This window comes from Acinonyx jubatus, chromosome C1 (genome assembly GCF_027475565.1).
Source record: "Acinonyx jubatus isolate Ajub_Pintada_27869175 chromosome C1, VMU_Ajub_asm_v1.0, whole genome shotgun sequence".
NCBI lineage: Eukaryota > Metazoa > Chordata > Mammalia > Carnivora > Felidae > Acinonyx > Acinonyx jubatus.
Window position 1 is genome coordinate 140,865,557 of NC_069381.1, and position 23,788 is coordinate 140,889,344.

At 35.5% G+C, this 23,788-nt stretch overlaps 1 protein-coding gene across 5 annotated transcripts in view; it reads left to right on the top strand.

Moving 5' to 3' along the window:
- The window catches only part of ARL6IP6 (ADP ribosylation factor like GTPase 6 interacting protein 6), an 86,685-nt gene that overhangs the window by 13,485 nt on the left and 49,412 nt on the right, over positions 1–23,788 (top strand). For 2 of the 5 annotated variants that reach the window (XM_027055753.2, XM_027055754.2), the window contains one exon: positions 23,627–23,702. The exons of 2 other annotated variants lie outside the window; for them this stretch is intronic. In XM_027055753.2, coding sequence (XP_026911554.1) covers positions 23,627–23,702 — 76 coding nt within the window. Of the gene's footprint in view, positions 1–23,616; positions 23,703–23,788 lie in introns of all 5 variants that reach the window. One more of the 5 variants, XR_008295359.1, reaches the window with a different exon arrangement.

Consider the following 23,788-nt stretch of genomic DNA (forward strand, 5'->3'; position numbering starts at 1 on the left):
TGGTCTGTGTTTTCTATAGTTCAAAGACTTTCACAAAATTCAGTTCTAACCTAGTTTTAATCTAGTTGATTTATGTCAAGAAAGCTCGGGTATTAAATACTATAAATTTCCAAATATGAGTTTCTAAGACGTCTAGTGTATTCTACAAACTGAGGGGTTGGGGAAAAGGTGAAGAGTAGAAAATAAACTCTGGTTTAAAATTCATGTGTTATCATAGTATTATGGTTGTTATTGTTGCTATTATAACTACCAGCACCAGTTTACTTTATGGACAGTTTGTAGAGATCAAATAAAATGTATTTGAGAGACTCTGTAAATAGGAAGTTTTATACTAATGATATTTATTTATTAAATGCTTATTTTAGAGAGAGAGACTGAGAGAACGTGAGTGGGGGAGGGACAGAGAGAGAAGGGGACAGAGGATCCAAGCTCTGTGCTGAGAGCACACAGCCCAGCATGGGGCTCAGACTCACACACCATAAGATCATGACCTGAGCTGAAGTCAGATGCTTAACTGACTAAGCTTCCTGCCCTTACTAATGATATTTATTAGTAATTGTTATTACCAGCTTTCTTTATTAGTAAGCTCATATTTTTCTGTCTTATAAATCTGTCTTTAAAACTTGTGGCTTTACTTCAGATGAAATTTGTTTGTGTATCTTAAATGTCTTAATAAATCCCTATCTGTACATGAAACATAAATCATACTTGGCAATACATTTTGTATGTGTGTGTTCAAAGTGGATAATGAGTAATAATTAAATTGAATAAGCTGTTCCTAATAGTGCAATGCCATCCCATAGTTTACGTGACTACCATTCATTTGCAAAGTTTATTTTCCTGTGTGATACTGTGTTCAATTCAAATTCATATTCTTGATGCTTGATGACATTAATTACTTGGTAATAAGAGGTATGCATCTAATGTCAATAATATAATGAGACTCCTTTTATAAGCCACCAAAAAAACATCTTATTTTTGCCTTTTATTTCTTTATATCACACTTCCCTCTGGATTTTCAGCCTTACATTTGTAGCTATTTAGTAGATCTTGTAGCCTGGATATCAGAAAACACCTTGCACTTAAAATTACTTACACTCTAGCTTGTCTTAAAGACATCACTCTCCATCCAGTTATCAAGGCTTGAAACCCGTATTCACTGTATTTATCCTTTGCCAAGTCTAGCCATTCCTGTTTTTTGGAATGTTACTGGAATACTTTGTCTTTGCACCCTCAGTGTTTTTGCCCTTTTTAAGGCCTTAGCCTGTGCACTTCACTCCTTGGTCTCCTCTACTCCAAGCTTTCACTCTTCATATTCGTCCTGTATTTTGTTACCTCTGTAAAAACAGATCTCTGTTGCAGCTCTTCCCTTGCTTAAAAGTCTTCAGTGACTTTCCCATTGCTTTCAAAATGATGTCCAACTCCCAAGTACAGCATAACAGTCTGTCCTCAAATGATCCTTCCTTACTTTTCCAACTTTATCTTCAGCTATTTCTCCAGTGCACCCTTTTCTATAGCCATATATCAGATTACCCTGGCATTCCCTGAATAAACTGTACTTTTGAGATGTCATGACTTTACTCTTAGTGTTTTCTCTTCCTGAAATAACTATTTTCCCTCACAGATTCTCTTTTACCCATACAAGAATTCACAGGCCTCATAGATGATAGAAGCTTTTGGAGTTACAGAAAAGCATTTCAATGTTCTCTGAAATACCTGGAATGCTCAGAGCATTTAGTTTCTTAAAAAGTATCTTTGCTTTTTTTATTAAACTAGAACCAGTAACAATGGACCTCAGTTTTCAGTGTTATTAGTCATTCAATTTTAATATGAGATAGTGCCAGATTAGAGACTTAGATGGTATGTTTGTTAACACAGTCCTAAAAACCACAGTTTTGAAATATACATTGTATGTACATATGTATATATTTAAATTCCTTTCCTCATGTATGTTAGGTAATTTTATATATGCTAAATCAGCTATTAAATATATCAAGACCATGACTGAAAATGTAATTTAATATTATCATGTGTTGATACAGATAAGGCATATAATAAATTTAGTGATAGGGGATTGCATATTAACAGAAACCACATACCAAAAAACGCATATAATTCAATGATAATTGGTGAAACGGGGTTTTATAGTGAAAACCCTGCCCTCTAGTGCTTGTGGAAAATAACGCAATTACTGTGCTTCAGAAATGTCAGAATAAGTTTATTCTCTGTGTCACCAGTAGAGTGAGAACTTGTACAGGGAAACAACTTTTCTCCTTTGAGAAAGTTTAAATCTTCAGACTCTATTTTCTTAGAAATCAGATTAATGTATTTCATTAATTTGCAATATCACACTTTTGTACAAATATCTTTGTAACAGGCTCTGTATTCCTTTATAACTTAAGCAATGATGTTAATATAAATATTTTTCCTGATTATATGAAAGTACAAGTCCTTAGTTGAAAATTCAAAGACAAAGGCCCCCCAGAGGCCCCGCCTCCTAATTCCATCACATTGGGGGCTAAAGTTTGTAACATAAATGGAGAAGAGAATGTGGATGGGGATACAAACATAGTCCATAGCACATATAATTTAGAAATTTTCACTTTTACATAAGCACAAGACTTTAGGAAATAAAAGATAAAGAATTTTGCAAGGGATATTTTTAGACAGGTATTTAATAGACTTCAAAAGGCATATTTTAAAATAATGCCTTTATTTATTTTTTTAAGTTTATTTTCAGAGAGAGAGGGGGAGAGAGAATCCCAAGCAGGCTCCGAGCCGTGAGTGCAGAGCCTGATGCGAGGCTCAATCCCATGAACTGTGAGATCATGACCTAAGCCAAAATCAAGAATTGGATGCTTAACTGACTGAGCCACCCAGGCGTCACTCAAAAGGCATATTTTGAGGGGTGCCTGGGTGGCTCAGTCCGTTGAGCACCCAACTTCAGCTCAGGTCATGATCTCACGGTTCGTGGGTTCAAGCCCCGCGTCAGGCTCTGTGCTGACAGCTCAGAGCCTGGAGCCTGCTTTGGATGCTGTGTCTCGCTCTCCCTCTGCCTCTCCCCCACTCATGCTCGCTCTCTCTGTCTCTCAAAAATGAATAAATGTTAAAAAAAAATTTATTTTGAAGGCATATTTTGAAGAAAGATTGTTATACTGACTTTGCAAACTTTGCTGAGTTAAAAGGTATACTGCAATGTTACACACAGAGTTGTTTATTAGAAAACAATCATTTTCTTTGTGTATTTGGATCAATTATACTTTTAAATTATTTTCTTCTGAAAATATGTTACTATGTTAAATAATGAGGCAGTAAGTTTATTTTTTTATTTTTTTTTTAATTTTTTTTTGTTTTTTCTGTTTTTCAACGTTTATTTATTTTTGGGACAGAGAGAGACAGAGCATGAATGGGGGAGGGGCAGAGAGAGAGGGAGACACAGAATCGGAAACAGGCTCCAGGCTCTGAGCCATCAGCCCAGAGCCCGACGCGGGGTTCAAACTCCCGGACCGCGAGATCGTGACCTGGCTGAAGTCGGACGCTTAACCGACTGCGCCACCCAGGCGCCCCCTGAGGCAGTAAGTTTAGATTCTTTGAAGTATCTATATAGGCTTTCCCCACTTCTTGCTACTTTATAATTAATTTTTACTGTTCTATGCTACTTAATCGACATCTCCAGTTCACTTCACATTAGTTTTCATCATTCATTCATTCAGTTTGCTCAGTGGTTTCCAACCAGGCAATATGACAGTGTGTATGTAAACAGTATTTCATATGTGATTATCCAATTTAATTACAGTTTGTAGGCGTTAATGCATCTAGGTATGTGACCTACCCATGCAAAGATACTGCATTTATTTGAGTTCTCCTGGTTGGAAAGGAAGTTAGATATGGATAGATGTGCCTTAAAGCTGCAATTTTCCTAACAGTGAATGAATGTTCTAGGATTGCTAGGGAAATAATAAAGATTATGAGGGAACCAAGTCCCTGCTAAGCCACCCTTAGGTATTATCATTAGTTCAGGCACTTCATTTTTTAACAGATGAAGAAATTGAGGCCTGGGGAATTTAAGCAAGTTGCACAAAGTCAAATAATTTGCATGTAACATAGCTAACGCCTGACTCTATGTTTAGTGTTCTTTGCCATACTAGCTAAGCCCACCTACTTTGAATTATGAAATGAATCAAAAGGAGGTAGTTCACTAATTGAAACAGCTTCATCTTATTGGCAGTTGAAGCACTCATTGGAGCTTTTGCTTTGTGGCAGTTTTGCCCATGTGATACAGCCAAATCCAATCAAAACCTGTTCTTAACTGCTCACTGTCTTTGTTCTCCATTGTTTTTTCTTGAGTGACCAGTGTTCTCCACTTTAGACTACTCTGCACATTTCACATTACCTGTGCCCCATCTAGTGGTGCAATGATGTAGCTGCATCATTGGTTTATAGTTATTCAGCATGCTAAATATAAAAACCATTTAATTAATTGTTGGGGCACCTGGGTAGCTCAGTTGAGCATCAGACTTTGGCTCAAGTCATAATCTCGTGGTTCATGAGAGTTTGAGCCTCACATTGGGCTCTGGGATGACAGCTCAGAGCATGGAGCCTGCATCAGATTCTATGTCTCCCTTTCTCTCTGCCCCTTTCCAGGTCACGCCCCGTGTGTGTGTGTGTGTGTGTGTGTGTGTGTGTGTGTGTGTGTCTGTCTCTCTCAAAAATAAATAAACATTAAAAAAAAAAATACAACATTTAATTATTAAAATGTCCCACCTAGGATAGAAATGTTACTATATAGTCTAGAAATAAATTTAGAGGAAAAATGATAATGTAAGTGATGGATTTAACAAACAACACAGTGTAGAAAGCTCATTGGTTTTGTAATTATGAAATAAAATATTTAATAACAGTAATATGAAAAATAGTGAAAAAAGTCATTAAATTTGTCCTACAGTAATTTAGTTAAGAGTCAGGGGTCAAGGGCCAACATTCTTTTTTTTTTTAACTTTATTTATTTTAAGAGAGCCTGAGTGCTAGTGGGGGAGGGGCAGAGAGAGAGAGGGAGAGAGAATTCCAAGCCAGCTATGCACTATCAGCATGAAGCCCAGTGTGTGGCTTGAACCCATGAACTGCAAGATCATGACCTGAGCCAAAACCAAGAATCAGATGTTTAACCATCTGAACCACCCAGGTACCACTGAAAGGCCAACATTCTTTTTTTTTTTTTTCAACGTGTATTTATTTATTTTGAGAGTGAGCACCTGTTGTGTAAGCAGGGGAGGGGCAGAGAAAGAGGAAGAGAGAGAATCCCAAGCAAGCCCTGCACTGTCAGCATGGAATGGGCCAACATTCTTAAGTTAAAAGTGTTATTTCATTGCAGTCAATAATGTTAATTAACAAAACTCTTATTGTTGGCATGAAAAAATGCACAGATAAAAATTAAAATTTAACAGCATGTGACTGTAACTTACAAGCCAACAAGTTAAACTTTGTAGGGATAGGATTATTATTTTGTGGTAGAAATACCCACAGAGACTTATTTTCAAGGAGAAAAAAAATCAATACGTATGTGTAAAGTTATTAAGGATGGGCTAACTGTGTTATAGAAATCAAATATTACTGGAAATTTCTAATCTCATGATGGTCAAAGGTAGTATGAAGATTTCTGGTGAATTGGCTAGCTGAGTCCAAAGTCTGGATTATTGAATCTCTTGTTGAGAACCTGCTTTTAAATAATTTTTCTTCTTGTTGAGAAATATTGTGTAAATAACATTTTATGCATTCACAATATTGTAGATTTTGGAGAAAGTATCAGTTCTTCATAAATCTATATCATCTTGAATCTTGTAAGTGAAGATGAGTCTTTGTGAGGATAGAATGAATTGGTTGTAATTATGGCTTATTTGATGTGGGGTTCATGGTCAAAAAGTAGGGACACTTTGAATTATTGGTATTATGTAATGATTTCTAAGAATGTGCCAGCAAAAAGAGTTGTGTCTTTTCACTAAAGCTGCTTTAAATATCATCTTTGGAATTTGGCATTATTTCATAGTTAATATACAAACCAGGGACTATATGTTACCTTCCGGAACTGTTAGTCGTTTTTGTCAAGATGACTGTAAGTTATCCACCTTGTTACATCATTTTCCCATCACAAATGATATTTGGTAAATATCAAGATAGTTTGAAAAATCACATGCTTTTAATTTAATTAAAAATTAACTTATTTGGGGCACCTGAGTGGCTCAGTCTGTTAAGCATCTGACTTCGGCTCAGGTCATGATCTCATGGTTGGTGGGTTCGAGCCCCGCATCAGACTCTGCTGACAGCTGAGAGCCTGGAGCCTGCTTTGGATTCTGTGTCTCCCTCTCTTCCCGCCCCTCCTCTGCTCACACTCTATGTCTTCTTCTCTCTCTCAAAAATAAACATTAAAAAAATGTTTTAATTAATTTATTTCTACAAAGTCTTCTTTTTTTTTTAAAGTATATTAACTTACAGTGCTACTTGGAATCTGCAAAGTAAATTAGAAGTAAGAAAAAAAAAAAGGAACTGTTGGTTTTTGTTTGAATTGCTTTCTGATAAACTGTTTTTGGTCATTGTTTTACCAAAAGAACACATGATCTGTTACTTATTTTCTATGTATGGTGTCCTGGATATAACTAGATGCTGAAATACTTAAATTTTCATTATGTTTGTATATGAGTATGTGTTGTTGTAGATGTGAAGCAGACAATGAGTAAAATATTCCTCCAGGATTGACATTGCTGTATTATAATATTCTTTCTCTATTCAAAACTAGATTTATTTTTCTGTTATTAAAGAGTTTTCTCTAACTTCTTGTTCTTCTTGTCCTTGGGGGCTTTAATTCTTGGGGGTTAAGATATGGACAAATAGAACAGTAAAAATCATAATAGAAATGAGATTATGAGTCTTGGGCAGTAGTAGAAGTCTTAGAGGTAAAGAAAAGTGGGTGATTTAGTATTTAAATTAGAAGTTCCTTTTCCAACCACACTTAATTGAGTACAGTAAGTTGACTCTACTCTTCTTTCATACAGATTTTGGAGAGCTTGCTTCTTTGTTGAGTCAGATTCTTTATTGCCTTGGACTAATGAAACATGTCAGATGGCTAATTGCAATAGGAGAGAAAAGCTAGTGACAAAAGAGATAGATCAAGAACTTGGCCTTGATATTTGAATATTATTAAGTTTCATTATCTAGGCACTGTTTGGAGTCATCCCTATGATCACTATTAATGAATATATTGATGGTCCTGCACTGTGGCTTCTTGAGGTGAAGAGTTAAAGTCATGCGTGTCTTATAAAATATATTCCATTACTGTTTTGAATGGATACTTAAATAGACGTAACAAAGTCCATAAGAAATCATATTAACTATTCTTGGTTTCCTTGTAATATAGCAATGAGTATTTGCTTTGTACATGTTTGCTATGGGTTTTGCTTATGGTAATTTACAATGTTTTATGTATGGGCTACTGAAAAGGCAAGTATCCATATGCATAGAACATCACTGATGAGAATTACCTAATACTTGCCAGTTTTGTTCTTGGAACTTTTTATGTGTCAACAGTCTTTGTAAATTATAAGAGGCAGCCTGGTATATGAAAGGGCTTACTGGCAGAAGAACTTTTGAGCAAGTCAGTCAGTGTCTCTAAGCCTTAATTTCCTCCTCTCTAAAATGAGATAAATACAATCATATCTGTCCTCATAGGCAATGAATGTAAGTTTACTGATTAAAGCAACAAATACATTAGGTGAAAAAGCAGTCATGGTGCCAGAATATTTCTTTTCTTAATTGAGATCCTTCAAGCTGAATGTGGACTTGGCCTGCTACTGGCTGCCAATTATATTGTTTTTGGTAATTTTTATTTATTTTGAGATTTTATGCCTTCCATTCTTTTCTTCCCTTTTTATTCTTTTGATATAGGTACTCTTTCTTTCATGAAATAATGCTGATATTAGATGGTAATGGTTTTCTTTTTTTTCCTTATGTTTATTTTTGAGAGAGAGAGCACGTGTACAGAGCGGGAGAAGGGCAGAGAGTGAGGGGGACAGAAGATCTGAACTGGGCTCTTTTCTGACAGCAGAAAGCCTGATGTGGGGCTCAAACTCACAAACTGTGAGATCATGACCTGAGCCAAAGTCGGACTCTCAACCAACTGAGCCACCCAGGTGGCCCTAGATGGTAATGGTTTTCAGACACAGTTCTTGGCAAAATAAATTGGCAAAACATGGTGTCATTTACTTCCTTTTTTCAAAAAAAATTTTTGAAACTGACTCATGAAGTCTAAAAGCTTGGGAATCCCGTTATTCTTTATCTTTTGCACTATTTTCCCAGCTTTTTATGGAATATGGACTTTGTTTAATCAAGATAGTGCTTAGCACAGATGGATGTTTGAGGGCATTTTTCTACCTCAACACACTGGTAAATAAAGTTAAAATGTCTGACATTCAATTTGCAGCCAAGTAGACTGCTATATGTGTATATAAGTAAAATAAACTGTCGCTTAATATGTACTTCATCCAACCAGATAATACTTGTATTTCCCTTAGACTGATTTTCAAGGAATTGTAGTACAATTAGAGATTTTAAAATGTATATATATGAAATTTCATTTTAAAGAACTTTTCTCATCTTTAGGATCTTTCAGTGCTCATAGGTCATTACATTAGTTATTATTGCACTGGCAAAGCATAGGATTGGGACTCAACTAAAATTTCCAGTTGGTAAAATTCTAGATAAAAGACTTTACTGTATATATGGAGGCATACTTACTGCAGAATGGAGATCCGGAAGGGATTAAAGACCTCATGCACACCATCCTTATGCTATAGAAGTGGAAGTAGGACCATAGAAGTTGGCAGTATGGCTAGGAAACTAAAATGCTAAGGAGAATAAAGTCTTTTTAAAAATGAAGAAACCCTAGGGGCACCTGGGTGGCTCAGTCTGTTAAGCATCTGACTTTGGCTTAGGTCGTGATCTCATGGTTTATGTGTTCAAGCCCTGCATCGGGCTCTGTCCTGACAGCTCAGAGCCTGGAGACTGCTTTGGATTCTGTATCTCCCTCTCTCTGCCCCTTCCCCACGTTCTCTCTCTGTCTCTCAAAAATAAATAAACATGAAAAAAAATATTTAAAAATTAAAAAAAAATGAGGAAACCCTTAAAGTTGAAATTCTAAATTCTCTTATAACATAGTTTACTAATGTGTAGATTGATAAATGAGCAAATTTTTCCTTTAAGATGGTAGATATTTTATTAACTGATATTTATAATGCAAAACATTAGATTAATTACAAGGGTAATGGGGCAATGGAGCAAATGCTCAAAATGTGCACCATCAGCTCCTGTGTATTTTTAAGAATGATACGTTACAGTTCAACATTAAGTATTTCCTCATTTTTTAACATCTTTTAAGTGTTTATCCAGATAATTGTTACCTTAGAATTATCATGAAATCTTGAAGTACATACACAGTTATGTTTCTAATGACTTTATATTTTATTTTATTATTTTTTTTAATGTTTATTTATTTATTTTGAGGGAGAGAGAGAATCCCAAGCAGGCTCAGCATCAGAGCAGAGCCTGATGTGGGGCTCAATATCGTGAACCATGATATCATGACCTGAGCTGAAATTGAGAGTTGGATGCTTAACAGACTGAGCCACCCAGGTCTCCCTAATGACTTTATATTTTAAAAGCATTTTGTATTTTTCAGTAATTTAGAAAATTATTGGGACAGTGATTGTATCTTAAAATTTCTCCTTACTGATTTTTTATTGTGATTATAGAATTCTTAAAACCTCATCATAAAACACAGAATTATATAATTTTGAAGGTAAAAGGCTTTCAGAGTCTGATTTTAAATAACCCTGAAATATAACTAGTGTTAACAGGCTAGTTTACCTCCATATTTAAAAAAAAAAAATCTATACACATGCAAATATTTTCTTTTTTTACAAAACCATAATCATACAGCACATGTTATTGTTTTTGTTTAATTTTTTTAACGTTTATTCATTTTTTTTTTTAAACTGAGTTGAATCCTCAGCAGCTTTTTGTTTTTTTGTTTTGCTTTTTTAAGTTTATTTATTTTTGAGACAGAGAGAGACAGAGCGTGAATGGGGGAGGGGCAGAGAGAGAGGGAGGCACAGAATCAGAAGCAGTCTCCAGGCTCTGAGCCATCAGCCCAGAGCCCGACATGGGGCTCGAACTCACGGACCGCGAGATCGTGACCTGAGCTGACGTCGGACGCTTAACCAACTGAGCCACCCAGGCGCCCCACGTTTATTCATTTTTTGATAGAGACAGCGTGAGTGGGGGAGGGGCAGAGAGAGAGGGAGACACAGAATCTGAAGCAGGCTCCAGACTCTGAACTGGCAGCACAGAGCTCGATGCGGGGCTCAAACTCATGGAGTGAGAGATCATGACCTGAGCTGAAGTCGGACACTTAACCGACTGAGCCACCCAGGCGCCCCTAGCACATGTTATTTTTATAATTATTTCTGTATTAGTAAAATTTTGTGACTATATACGAATGTGAATATGTGTGTATATGGTTTATATTTGTGTATGCATTTGAAATATATCACTCTACCCAGATATAACTATTCTTTAAAATCTGGTAAACTAACTAATAAGATAGTTTTAATTTGTTGGGATGAGCACTTGGGTGTTGTTATGGAAACCAATTTGACAATAAATTATATTTTTTAAAAAAGTTTTAATTTTATTCTTTGATGCTTCATTCCAAAAATATTTTGCCATCTTTTTATACTAATAGGTTATTTTGAATGTATGTATTGTGTACACACGTATACACCCAGTGTGTAGCCACTATGCTAGCAAGGTAAATATATAATAGGAAGAGAGAAATAAGAGAAATTTTTCTTCCCATGTAGTCTTTTGCTTGATTTCTTGAGTTCCCTGTCATATAATAATTTAAAGAAGTCATAAAATCTATTTAGAACATGATACCATAAACAAGTTTTATAATTATTCGTTCAACTTATTTCTTTAAAATTACAATAAATTTGAACTTTTGGTATAGAAAGTAATCGGGATAGACTTCTGAAGTGATGGTCTGGTTAGAAATCTCCTTGCTAATTTATAGATTTCCAAATAGAGACCATCAGTATTTACTTTGAAGCTTTTAGAATCACCAGAAGATCTCGCTGAAAATCGAGATTTTGATTCATTATGTCTGGGGTGGGATCTGAAATTCTGAGTTTCTAAGAAATTCACAGGCATTGCTTATATATTGCTGGTCTGTGAACTACACTTTGAATATGGACTAGACTTTTAAGACAAGTCAGCGCACTTTTTCTGTCAGGGACCATTTTTAGCTTTGTGGATCATATGGTCTGAAATTAGGTAGTGCTTACAAAAGATTTTTAATTTGGGCATAAAAAATATATATATTAGGTGGGGTAGGCTTGTCTATTCACATAGTTCCATTCTAATTGCTTAGTTTAATAGCCTTAAGGATATGACACCCATTTCTAAAAATTAGATCTCAGTTTTGGAACACAACTACTTCATACCTAATTGATAAACTTATTAACTCTTACTGTATATCTGAGTTTTAATGAATGAATAATGACACTAAAGTAGCAATGAAAGTTCAACTAAAGGCTACCTATTTGAATAAGCAGGAAAGTTTACCATGAGGTTATTTAAAATTATTAAAAAAAAATAAAATGACTGTAAAGCCCATTGTGTTTATTTCACTTCTCCTTTTATATCGTGAATCCAAAGTGACTTCCTTGCCAAGGCTGGGAAATGTGTTTCGGGGTTAAGAATGGAGTAGGAGACATAATTTAGTGGGAAGGAAAATAATTTTAATTCAAACTTTAAAATAGGAACCCCAAAGTAAATAAATAAGATTTTGTATTTTCAGTTGTTATGAACTGTAGGAAAAACTAGCTTCCTTTTACCAGGTCATGTGTAAAGGAAAAAGTTTGAAGTGCCTGTTCTATAAAATTGCAAAGTTCTAGAGGTCAAAAGAAAGCTCAAGTAGGAGAGAGAGCCCGGAGCAAAGCTAGTGAAATGTTAAAATAGCAGAAGACCTCAAATTCATTCTAAAATAGGCCAAGGCCTGTGGTGTTCCATATGAAGAGGATAATGAGGCATAGTTGAGTCATCCAAACTAAGATCTGAGTAACTAGAGTTAACAGCCCTCATAGTCTGAACTAGAGTCTCAGCTAGCACTATCTATCCATCCATCCATACATCCATTTTCTACCCCCCACCCCTGCCGTGGTTATTCCAAATCTGTATCACATCACACTCTTCAGTGATTCCATGTCAAGTCACCAAAAGTTCATTATGAGTGAGCTTCCTGCTTCTTTCATTCCCCTCTCATGATTACAAACTTAATTTACATACATTACTATTATCCCACCCATTCTCAGCAAATGGAGTGTTCTTCCTCCTGCCCAAACTTAATTTTACTTCCTTTGCTCTAGATCTCATGCCCTGTCCACCCCTGCATGTCCATTTTTCATATACTTCAGCCTTTCTCTTGTATCTAATCTTCTTAGAGTATTTCTAAAACATTCAGGTTTCTCCTATGTTAGAGAAAAAAAAAATCCTCATGTCCAGTTTTCTTCTCCACATCTAGGCGTCTTGGGAAACTAGAGAAGAGGTAAGCCCTATATCCGCAGTGACTGCAGTTGCTACCACAGGTGTCTTGTAGGCACCCCTATCCTAAATTTTTTTCTCCTTGAATTGACTGCAGTCCTCCTGATTATAAACTTTAATGTTCATTTTTCAATGCATTATTTGAAATGGCTTATGATTGCTCTTCAGAATGCTTTTCTTTGTTAATTTCTGTGACACCACTACCTCCTATTTTTCTTTCCAGCTTTCTGATCACTGCTACTCACTTGTGGAATCACTTTTTTTTCAGCTACTACTAATTGGCTGAAGACTTCCTAGTCTATCTGGCCCATCTTGAGCCTCTTTTCCTGGGAAACCTCCCCTTTGGTTTTTATTTGTATTTCCTATTGCTTGCTGGGAATTTTTACCTCAGTGTCCTGCAGGTGTTTTCACTACAGTATATCTAAAATTGCCTTCATTATTTTCCACTGCCCACCATCCTGTTTCTTTTCTTGGGTTCCATATCATGGTGAATATTTTATCTAGCCAGTAACTCAAGTGAGAAACCTGGCATTGCCTTCAGCTCTTCCTTCTCTTAGTAACTCCCACCAGTCAAGGGCACAAAATAAAGGCTGGCATTTATTGTGTGTGTGCTCAATACATGCTAGGCACTGCAACAAGTATTATTAATAGTATCTCAGTCTTCACAGAAACACTAAGGAGAGGAACTGTTATTCTCATTTTCAAGATGAAGAATTAGATTTTCAGGTAGGTTAAAGTAGTTTTATAAAGTAGTAGAGCCATGGTTAAATTCCACTTGAAAGAGAGTTGACTTTCCAGGTCCTTCAGCCTAACCATACCAAACCATTAACCATCTCCTGCACTGTCCATTGTCTCTTGTTTCGATATATGTTGCTATTTCTTTAGACTTCTTAACCTCCTTGGGTGCCTGGGTGGCTCAGTGGGTTATGCATCCGATTCTTGATTTCAGCTCAGGTCATGATCTCATAGTTTGTGGGATCGAGCCCTGTGCATTGGGCTCTACACTGACAGCTCAGAGCTTGCTTGATTTTCTCTCTCCTCTGCCTCTCCTCCCAGCTCATGCATGCACTCTTTCTCTCTCTCAAAATAAATAAACCTTTTTTTTAAAAAAGAACTCTTAATTTCCTCATACTCAGTTTTAGATCAGGCATTAACCCTTCTTGAAAATCTCTCCCCTGCTACAAGCTGATGGTTCCTTTCTGTTCAGTAATGTCTGTAAAACTTTTAACACTGAGGACACTGTGTCATTAGGCTCTGGCGTTTGAGGGCAATACTGAGGGAAGTACTGATTCTTGCTAGTTTCTCTATCTCCCATATGTAACACCTGATACACATAATTCATTATGTAATTTTTGTTGAAGTAAAAGAATAGAGAATTGAGAAAATTATAAAATAAAGAACTTTAGAGTATAAAGTAAGGGGTGAATGTATGTTGTGTTTTCCTTAATGAGAGCATTTGCTAAGGGAAGGAAGCGGTCTTTTTGAAATTCTAACACTTATGTCCTAAATACCATTGGTAAAGTTAGTTGGAATACACACAGTTTTATTCTCCAGCAATTTCTAATAAGTAATTCTTAGGACAAAGAGTACAAAAGAAGTTGTATCATTTTGTGTTTCTGAAAGAAACATAAAAGGAAATGCTTTGCAAGTAATTGAAATGTTGGTTGCTTAGTTTCTTTCAGATTTTGGGTTTGGCTAAGAACTTTTGATTCCAGATAAAGAACTGACAGTTATTCCAACCAAAGCTCACATAGCTTAAAATTCTTCGGGAATTGGAGATTTCTTTTCTAGGAATAGAATGAAAAATAAAAGGCTCAGATATGTGAAAGGGGAATAGATTAGTACCAACTAGCTCATCCTGTCTCCAACTGAGCCAGACACAGAAACAAATAGCCAGTTGGTTCTTTTTTTTTTTTTTCTCAGTTTATTTATTTATTTTGAGAGAGAAGGAGAATCCCAAGCGATCTCTCCACTGTCAGTATGGAACCCGACACTGAAGCTTGAACTCACAAATCAAGAGATCATGACCTGAGCCAAAATTAGGTGTTGGGCACTTATCCGACTGAGCCGCTCACATGCCCTCAGTTGGTTCTTATTGTAGGCCCTTGATATAACTTCGTATTCTGGCAAGCACAGAGAGCTTTCTGCTTAGATCAAAATCAGTCAGCAATGAAGTTACTGTTTCATATGGGAGGAGTTGTGTCATAAAAGTGTGTCTTTAAAAAAATTTTTTTTGATCTTTATTTTTGAGAGAGAGAAAGAGTGCAAGTGGGGGAGGAACAGAGAGAGAGGGAGACACAGAATCTGAAGCAGGCTCCAAGTTTTGAGCTGTCAGCACAGAGCCTGAGGCAGGGTTTGAACTCACTAACTGTGAGTTCATGACCAGAGCTGAAGTTGAATACTTAACCGACTGAGTCACCCAGGCGCCCCCGTAGAAGTGTTTCTTAAATGTGGAAATATATATGAGGGAAAATAAATATTGGAATTTATGATATAGGATGTGATATGATATAGGCGTGAAGACTTCAAGAGAGAGTAGTCTGGTGTGTAGTATAGAGATTTAGTTCAGAGTCAACCAACACTGGAGTAAAAACAATCAACAACATAAAACAAGAAAAAAGACCTGCTTGGAGCACCTGGGTGGCTCAGTTGGTCAAGTGTCCAACGATCTCACGGTTCGTGAGTTTGAGCCCCGGGTCAAGCTCTGTGCTGACAGCTTGCAGCCTGGAGCCTGCTTCAGATTCTGTGTCTCCCTCTTTCTCTACCCCTATCCAGCTGGCTCGCTCGCTCTCTCAAAAATAAATAAATAAATAAAAATTAAAAAATAAAATAGACCTACTTTGAATCTGTTGGTCTCTTAAATGAACAAAGGCAATTTATTTGAAATTTTGGCAATGGCTTATTCAGTACCTGAATTTGTGGTTTCCTTTAATTGCTAGAATCATTGAGTTCATTTGAATCTTAAGTTTTATATGTATTCCATTCCTATAAAATGTAAATAATTAAAATATAATTCTTCTATACTTTATTCATTTTATAAGTTACTATTAAATGCCAATATAAATATACTGCTAGAAAGTACATTTCCAGACTACAAAATCTGGATATAAATATTGGAAGTCTAAGTTCTCTAGTGAATTATAAAGGAAAGTGATTATGAATTTGTAGGAAGAGGATAATACCAAGCAGAAATGCACATATACATATACAAGCCCATAATTCTTCAGTTTCTTTCTTATCTACCTCCTGGGTCTGTTTGTATAATCTTACTTTTTGTTTCTTTGTTTTGGCTTTGGGATGGGTCTAGTTGTAGGTATTTTGCTTAAAAGAAGAGAGAATGAAATGGAATGTAAAGAATTTTTTAAAATCTCATCTGCAGCTAGCTTTCTTTTCTCTACTCTATAGTGGCTAACATTTATTGATTATTTGCTATGTGCCAGACTACTGATTCTTAGCTGTATAAGGAAAGATTCTATTTTTGTTTCCATTTTGGAGAATTGAGTGTTAGGTCAATTTTTCTACCTTCATACCCCTTTTAAATGACCCAGCTGGCATTCAAATGCATCTAAGTACAGAGCTCCAATGCTTAAACACTAATAGGAACCAAGTAAGTACGTTGTTGCAGGATTCTTTATTATTGGAGAGGAATTCTTTAGAACCAGAACCAAATAGTATCTTTTTTATAGTTAATCTTTTAGGATATGGAAATAGTTCCATTATAATGAACTTACCTTTATAACCATATTTTTCTAATATCTTTTATTATTACTGAATAATATTTCTCATTTCCATTTTGATTTTAGAAATTTGTTGCAGTAGAACTTTATCCCAACATAATACACATTTAGTAACTCTTTTTTTTTTTTTTTTTAATTTACATCCAAGTTAGTTAGCATATAGTGCAACAGTGATTTCAGGAGTAGATTCTTTAATGCCCTTTACCCATTTAGCCCATCCCCACTCCCACAACCCCTCCAGTGACCCTCTATTTGTTCTCCATATTTAAGAGTCTCTTATATTTTGTCTCCCTCCCTATTTTTATATTATTTTTTCTTCCCTTCCCTTGTGTTCATCTGTTCTGTGTCCTCATATGAATGAAGTCATATGATTTTGGTCTTTCTCTGACTAATTTCACTTAGCATAATACCCTCTAGTTCCATCCACGTAGTTGCAAATGGAAGATTTCATTCTTTTTTGGTTGTCGAGTAATATTCCATTTTGTGTGTGTGTGTGTGTGTGTGTGTGTGTGTGTGTGTGTGTACCACATCTTCTTTATCCATTCATCCGTTGATAGACATTTGGGCTCTTTCCATGCTTTGGCTATTGTTGATAGTGCTGCTATAAACATTGGGGTGCATGTGCCCCTTCGAAACAGCACACCTGAATCCCTTGGATAAATACCTAGTAGTGCAATTGATGGGTCGTAGGGTAGTTCTATTTTTAGTTTTTTGAGGAACCTCCATACTGTTTTCCAGAGTGGCTGCACCAGCTTGCATTCCCACCAAGAATGCAAAAGAGATCCTCTTTCTCCGCATTCTCGCCAACATCTGTTGTTGCCTGAGTTGTTAATATTAGTCATTCTCAAAGGTGTGAGGTGGTATTTCAGTGTGGTTATGATTTGTATTTCTCTGACGATGAGTGAGGTTGGGTATTTTTTCATGTTTCAGTTGGCCATCTGGATGTCTTCTTTGGAGAAGTGTTTATTCATATGTTTTTCCCATTTCTTCACTGGATTATTTGTTTTTGGGATGTTGAGTTTGATAAGTTCTTTATAGATTTTGGATACTAACCCTTTATGGATATGTTGTTTGCAAATATCTTCTCTCATTCTGTTGGTTGCCTTTTAGCACATGTAGTAATTCTAACATTTCCTATAAGAAACATTCTGGTTTTGTCAATAAGTTCTATTTTCTACTTATTTTTAAATTTTAAAATTATTTTGAATTCTTATGTTAGAGATGTCATCTGTTAATTTTCATTATATTTTGGGTCTCCTTGATTGACTCTTTGGAATTAAAATATTTATGTAGTTCTACTCCCTACATCATTGTTTTAGTTGAAGTACAGGTAATGTTGATCACTAACCTATTTTAATAGGTAGAAAAAAAACCTATGTAATCTCTTCCAAGTATTTTTACCTTGTCCCTGCTACTTTTAATAGTTACAGAAATTTAGAACTGGAAGGGACCTTAAGTTAATCTGGTCCAGCCCTTCACCTGATAAATAGGAAATCTTAAGTGTGAGTTCACTTCTCCTGGTTCTGTCCTTTGTCCTTTACAGTGGTACCTCTTTTGTCTGTTGGTCCATTGCCACACTAAAAGCTTGGGTCAAAATTTACATTGTTAAGAAAACTTGACCTTGTTAACTGTATTGTTTGCTCTACCCAAATATTTTATATACAGTTGACACAAAAGCATTTTGAACAAGAGGGTATTTTAGGAAAATTAATCTGGTATAGTATGTTTAGGTATATGGAGAGAATATGAGTAGCTTGGAAGGAATTTCACCTTGAATTCATTTTCACATTCATAATTGAAATAATAATTGTAGCAGATCTCTAAAAAGCAGTCCTGTCGTTTTCAAAAGTTCTTTCAGCCTATTACAGAGACCTTGTGAATACTGAAATAAAATGGAAGGTTTTCAGAGTTAGACATTTCCATTATATCATACTGTGAGACGATAGGATTTGTTTTCTGTGTGTGTAGTGTGGGTGTATGTGTGTTTTCCACCTATTCAGTAGTATCATCCAAATTAGAAATCCATATGGCATGACAAAATCAAATCAGCTTGACACCCACTTTTATGGGTTTGACAGTATTAATATTAATTAATGCTGACGTTTTACTTATTCTGGATAGAAACTTTTTTATTTTATATCTGATCAAGTTTCCCATAATATACTTTATTATATAGGATTTTAAAACCATAGTTATTATGCCTTATTGTTCTAAAATACACAATAGAGGAAAGGGCTACCCCTTCCTAAAAATTTTTTTTAATTTTTAAGTAATCTCTACACCCAGTGTGGGGCTCGAACTCACATCCCTGAGATCAAGAGTCACCTATTCCAGCTACTGGGTCAGCTAGGTGCCCCCGGAAAGTGCTACCCTTCATCAGGCTTATCATTCTTTTGAAATGTGATCTTTTTCTTTTCCTTACCTTTCTCTTCATGAAATCATAGAAGAACTAATGAGCAAAAATTGTATATACTCTACCCAACCTTCTCAAGGCCTCCGCCCCCACCCCTATGTTTTATTACTATTTGCCTACCAGTATGTGATTGCTTCAGATTATGAAAATAAAAGGTCATGAATGACTTAGAACAGTAAAAAACATTTTGGGATCCTTAGTAGACTTCATGATAAAACTGAATGAAACAGCACATAATAGATGCTTTGGACCAGTAGGGTTTTTATTTTTATTCTGCCCAAGACCAGTAAGTGCCTTGTCTTACATATCCAGGCAAATTAAAATTAAGAATTTGTCATAGACTTCAAGTACTGCTTGAGCCTCACACTGAGAGTGAGCCTATCGAGAACCTATAAACACTGGAATTGCAGGCATTTCCCCCTTTTAATCGAAAAACATGACATTAGTCTTATTATTTTTTTCTTAATATTCAGAAAACTTGTGGGAATTACACAATAAAACCAAAGAACTGAAAGGAAACTGCCTAAAATAACCAATTCTTTTTATTCCATGTAAATGTAAATATAATGACAGCTCTTTTAAAGTGATAATAAACTGAGTCTTGATTTCTCTACACTGGTAAATGAAAATCCATGATTAGGAATAAGCAAGAAGGAACTTGAAATAATTGTCAGTTTTGTTCCATCTAAGTTCTTAAAAATGCCTATTGGTAAAATGTAAAATCTCCATGCATATATTTAGTCACCTCTTCCCCCAGCCCCTGTATACTTACTCTTACAAACAGATCTGGTTTGGGATGCTGAAGTCTTTTCCGGTGTCTTTTTATTTCTGATTCTGTTTCCTTCTTTTTTTAAACTACTTTGTTTTTATGTTACAACTTTTCTGATTTCTCGGAATTTTTCTTTGCTTCTTTTGCACCTTTACTGTGTCAGGTGAGCTTAGTATCAAAGTGTCAGTTTCCCACCAAAGTAATTTCGTTGAGCTACTACTGAGATTGCATTGAATTCATGGTTTCTTTTCAAAGTAATTGATATCTTTACAGTATTGAGTATTCCTAGATTATGGTAGATATTTCTCTTCACTCAGATACTCTTTTAATGTCTTTGAATAAAGTTTTATTTTTTTAAAATTTTTTTAATGTTTATTTATTTTTGAAAGACAGAGAGAGAGCATGAGCAAGGAGGGGGGGGGGGTGCTGTAGAGAAAGAGAGGGAGACACAGAATCCAAAGCATGCTCCAGGCTCTGAGCTGTCAGCACAGAGACTGACATGGGGCTTGAACTCACGAACTGTGAGATCATGACCTGAGCAGAAGTCGGATGCTTAACCAACTGAGCCACCCAAGCGCCCCATAAAGTTTTAGTTTTAATTGCAGTGTGATTCACATAACATAAAACTCACCATTTTAAAGTGTGTAACTCAGTGATGTTTAGTGTATTCTCTATCTTATACAATCATTATCACTCTCCAATTCCAGAATATTTCCGTCACTCCAAAATGAAAACCCCATACTTATGATCAGTTACTCTTCTATTATCCCCTCCTCCAGACCCTGGAAACTCCTAGGCTAGTTTTTGTTTGTAGATTTGTCTATCTGGGCATTTCATGTGAATAGAATCATACAAGTCCTAGAATGTGGTCTTTAATGTCTGACTTCTTTTACTTAGCATACTGGTTTTAAAGTTCATCCATGCTATAGCATGTATCAGTACTTTCCTTTTTATGGCTGTATTATATTCCATTGTATGAATATGCCACATTTTGTTTATCAGTTGATGGACATTTGCTTAGCTTCTACTTTTTAGCTCTTATGAATAATGCTTCTGTGAACTTTCAGGTGCAGGTTTTTGTGTAAAAACATGTTTTCAGTTCTTGAGTATACACCTGGAATGGAATTGCTGGATCATGTAGTAACTCAACTCTTTGAAGAACTGTCAAACTCTTGTATAGTAGCTATATCATTTTATGTTTGTACCAGCAATGAGTCAAATTTCTGACTTCTCCATCCTCACCAATACTTGTTGTTTTCTTTCTTTTCTTTTTTTGTGTTATAACCATCTTTGTGGGTATGAAGTATTCACTCATTGTGGTTTTGATTTGCATTTCTATAGTGAGTAATGATGTCTAGCATCCTTTCATGTGCATGTTGGCCAATGTATATCTTCTTTGCAGAACTGTCTATTCAAATGCTTTGCCCTTTTTAAAATTGGAGTATTTGCCCTTTTTTTTGAGTCCTAAGAATTTATTTACATCTTAGATAGTAGATCCTTAGTAGGCATATGATTTGCAAGGGGCACCTGGGTGGATTAGTTGGTTAAGCATCCGACTCTTGATTTTGGCTCAGGTCACGATCTCATGGTCATGAGATTGAGCCTCACATTGGGCTCCACGCTGGGAATGGAACCTGCCTGAGATTCCCTCTCCCTTTCCCTCTCCCTCCCTTCAGCCCCTCCCCTGCTTGCTTGCTCTCTTTCTCTCAAAAAACAAAACATGATTTGCAAATATTTTCTTCTTTTCCTTGGATTGTCTTTTCACTTTCTTGATAGTGTCCTTTGAAGCAGAGAAGGTTTTAATATGATGAAGTTCAGTTTATTTTTTCTTGAGTTTCTTATCTAAGTAATCATTGCATAATTCAAGGTTGAAAAAATTTATACCTTTCCTTCCTCTTAAGAGTTTTAATTATTTCATGTAGATCTGGTCCATTTTGAGGTAATTTTTGTATAATGTATGAGTTAAAGGATCAAATTCATTCTTTTGCATCCATTTGTCCCAGCACCATTTGCTGAAAAGACTATTCTTTCCCTCTTAAGTGGTCTTGATACCCTTGTTGAAATTTAACTGTCTTTAGATCTATGGTTTATTTCTGGACTGTTAATTCTATTCCATTTGTCTATATGTTTATCCTTATGCCAGTATCATGCCATTTGATTACTGTAACAAGTTTTGAAATTGGGAAGTGTGAGTTCTCCAGCATTGTTCTTTTTCAGTATTGTTTTGACAATTTGGAGTCTCTTATTGCCATACAAATTTTGGGATCAACTTGTTCCGTATCTGCAGAAAAAGGCAGTTGGAAAGGAAAATTGAGGAATTGCATTGACCTTAAAGATCAATTTAGGGAGTATTGCCATTTTCAAAATGTTGTTTTCAATTCCATGAACACGGGATATCTTTTATTTATTTAGATCTTCTTAAGTAAAGTTTTATTTTTATCTTCATATGAGTCTTACACATTATTGTTAGTTGTGCTTCTGAGTTTTTGTAGTCTTCAATATAAGGATATTTTAGCATTAAATATTTTTTTGGCTTTGTAAGCTTTTATTTTAATTCCAGTTAGTTTAACATACAGTGTTATATTAGTTTTAGGTGTATAGCATATTTTTTTTTTAGTTCACTAATCCTGCTATATAGGAAAGTTGTTGATTTCATCAGGGATAAACAAACAGACCCAAAGAATAGAATAGAAAGCTTAAAAACACCCACACATAGATGCTTATGTGACTTAGGACAAAGGTACCATGGGAATTTAATGAGGGGGGAAAAGATGGTCTTTTCAATAAATTGTGCTGAAACAATTGGACTTCCAAAAGGTATAACATGAGCATTCGCCACTACCTTATACCACATAAAAAATTAATTTGAGTTGAATTATAGACCAAAATGTCAAAGGAGAACAATACAACTTCCCTAAAAAATGGATTATTTTCATAACCGTAGTCAAAGATTTATCGAAAAGGCCACAAAAAATACTAGTCATTTAAAAAAAAAAAAAAAGGACTGTATTTAAATTAAGAACTTGTTCATCAGTAGATCTTATTAAAGAGTGAAAGGACAAGCCATAAACAGGAGAAGATATTTATGACACATATTGTTGACAAAGGACTCTATAAACCAATAGAAAAATGGGCAAAAAGATAAACAGGAACTTCAAAAAAGAGGATATTTGAATGAGCAGTAAGTATGTTTGTCATCAGAAAAATAAATATTCAAACCTCAACAACATAATCTGTAGACCCACTAAAGTGTAAAACACTGATGATGCTAAATGTTGGTGGCAGCATGGAGCTACTGAAACTCTCAGATATTGCTGGTAGAAGTGTAGAGTAGTCATCTACTTTGAGAAAATGTTTGATGTTTTTACTAAAGCCAAATTTACATCTCCCTTATAACCTAGCAATTCCATTCCTAGGATATACACCCATGAGAAATGAGTGCAGATGTCTCACACCCACCAGAGATGTGTAGCATCATGTTCATAGTATCCATATGTATAGAAGCCTCATATTGGAAACAATCCAAATGTTCTGTAGTAGAACGGATACATTTTGTTATTTTTATACAGCGGGGTACTAAACTGCAGTACAAAAGAACACATGCTAATGCTACATAAAACAACATGGATGAATCTCACAGACACAATATTGAGGGAAAGAATCCAGACACAGAAGAAGACATACTATTTGAGGGCATGTAAGATGAACAGGTGAAACCAGGCATCGTGGTAACAAATGGTTATAGCGGTTATCTCAGGATTTGGGGGAAGGAAGAGGAACAAAGAAGCTTTCTGTGGTACTGGAAACGTTTTGTATTTGATCTGGGTGGTTGGTACATGAAGGTGTAACATGATAAAGATTCATTGATCTGTATGCATGTCAGGCATTTGCACTTCACTGTGTGTGTGTATACTTTAATTTTAAAAGTAACATGCATATATAGAGATTGAATAAAATAGGCACCATACTTAGGCCCAATTTTTCAATTCAAAACTTGCCCTTTACAAGAGATGAAGGATGTTGACAAAGGGCAACCAAGATACCGTCAGTTTTTTACAGGACTTCACAAGTAAGTCATAGGAGAGGAAACCTGCGGGCAGGGGTTGTCTTTCTTTCCGGAGAGAAGAAAATCATGGTGAGTATTTTGAAAAGGAGTTTTAAAGCAAGTGATTACTCAAAGATTTTAAGTCTATTGCCTAGCAGTACATGCGTGACAATTGC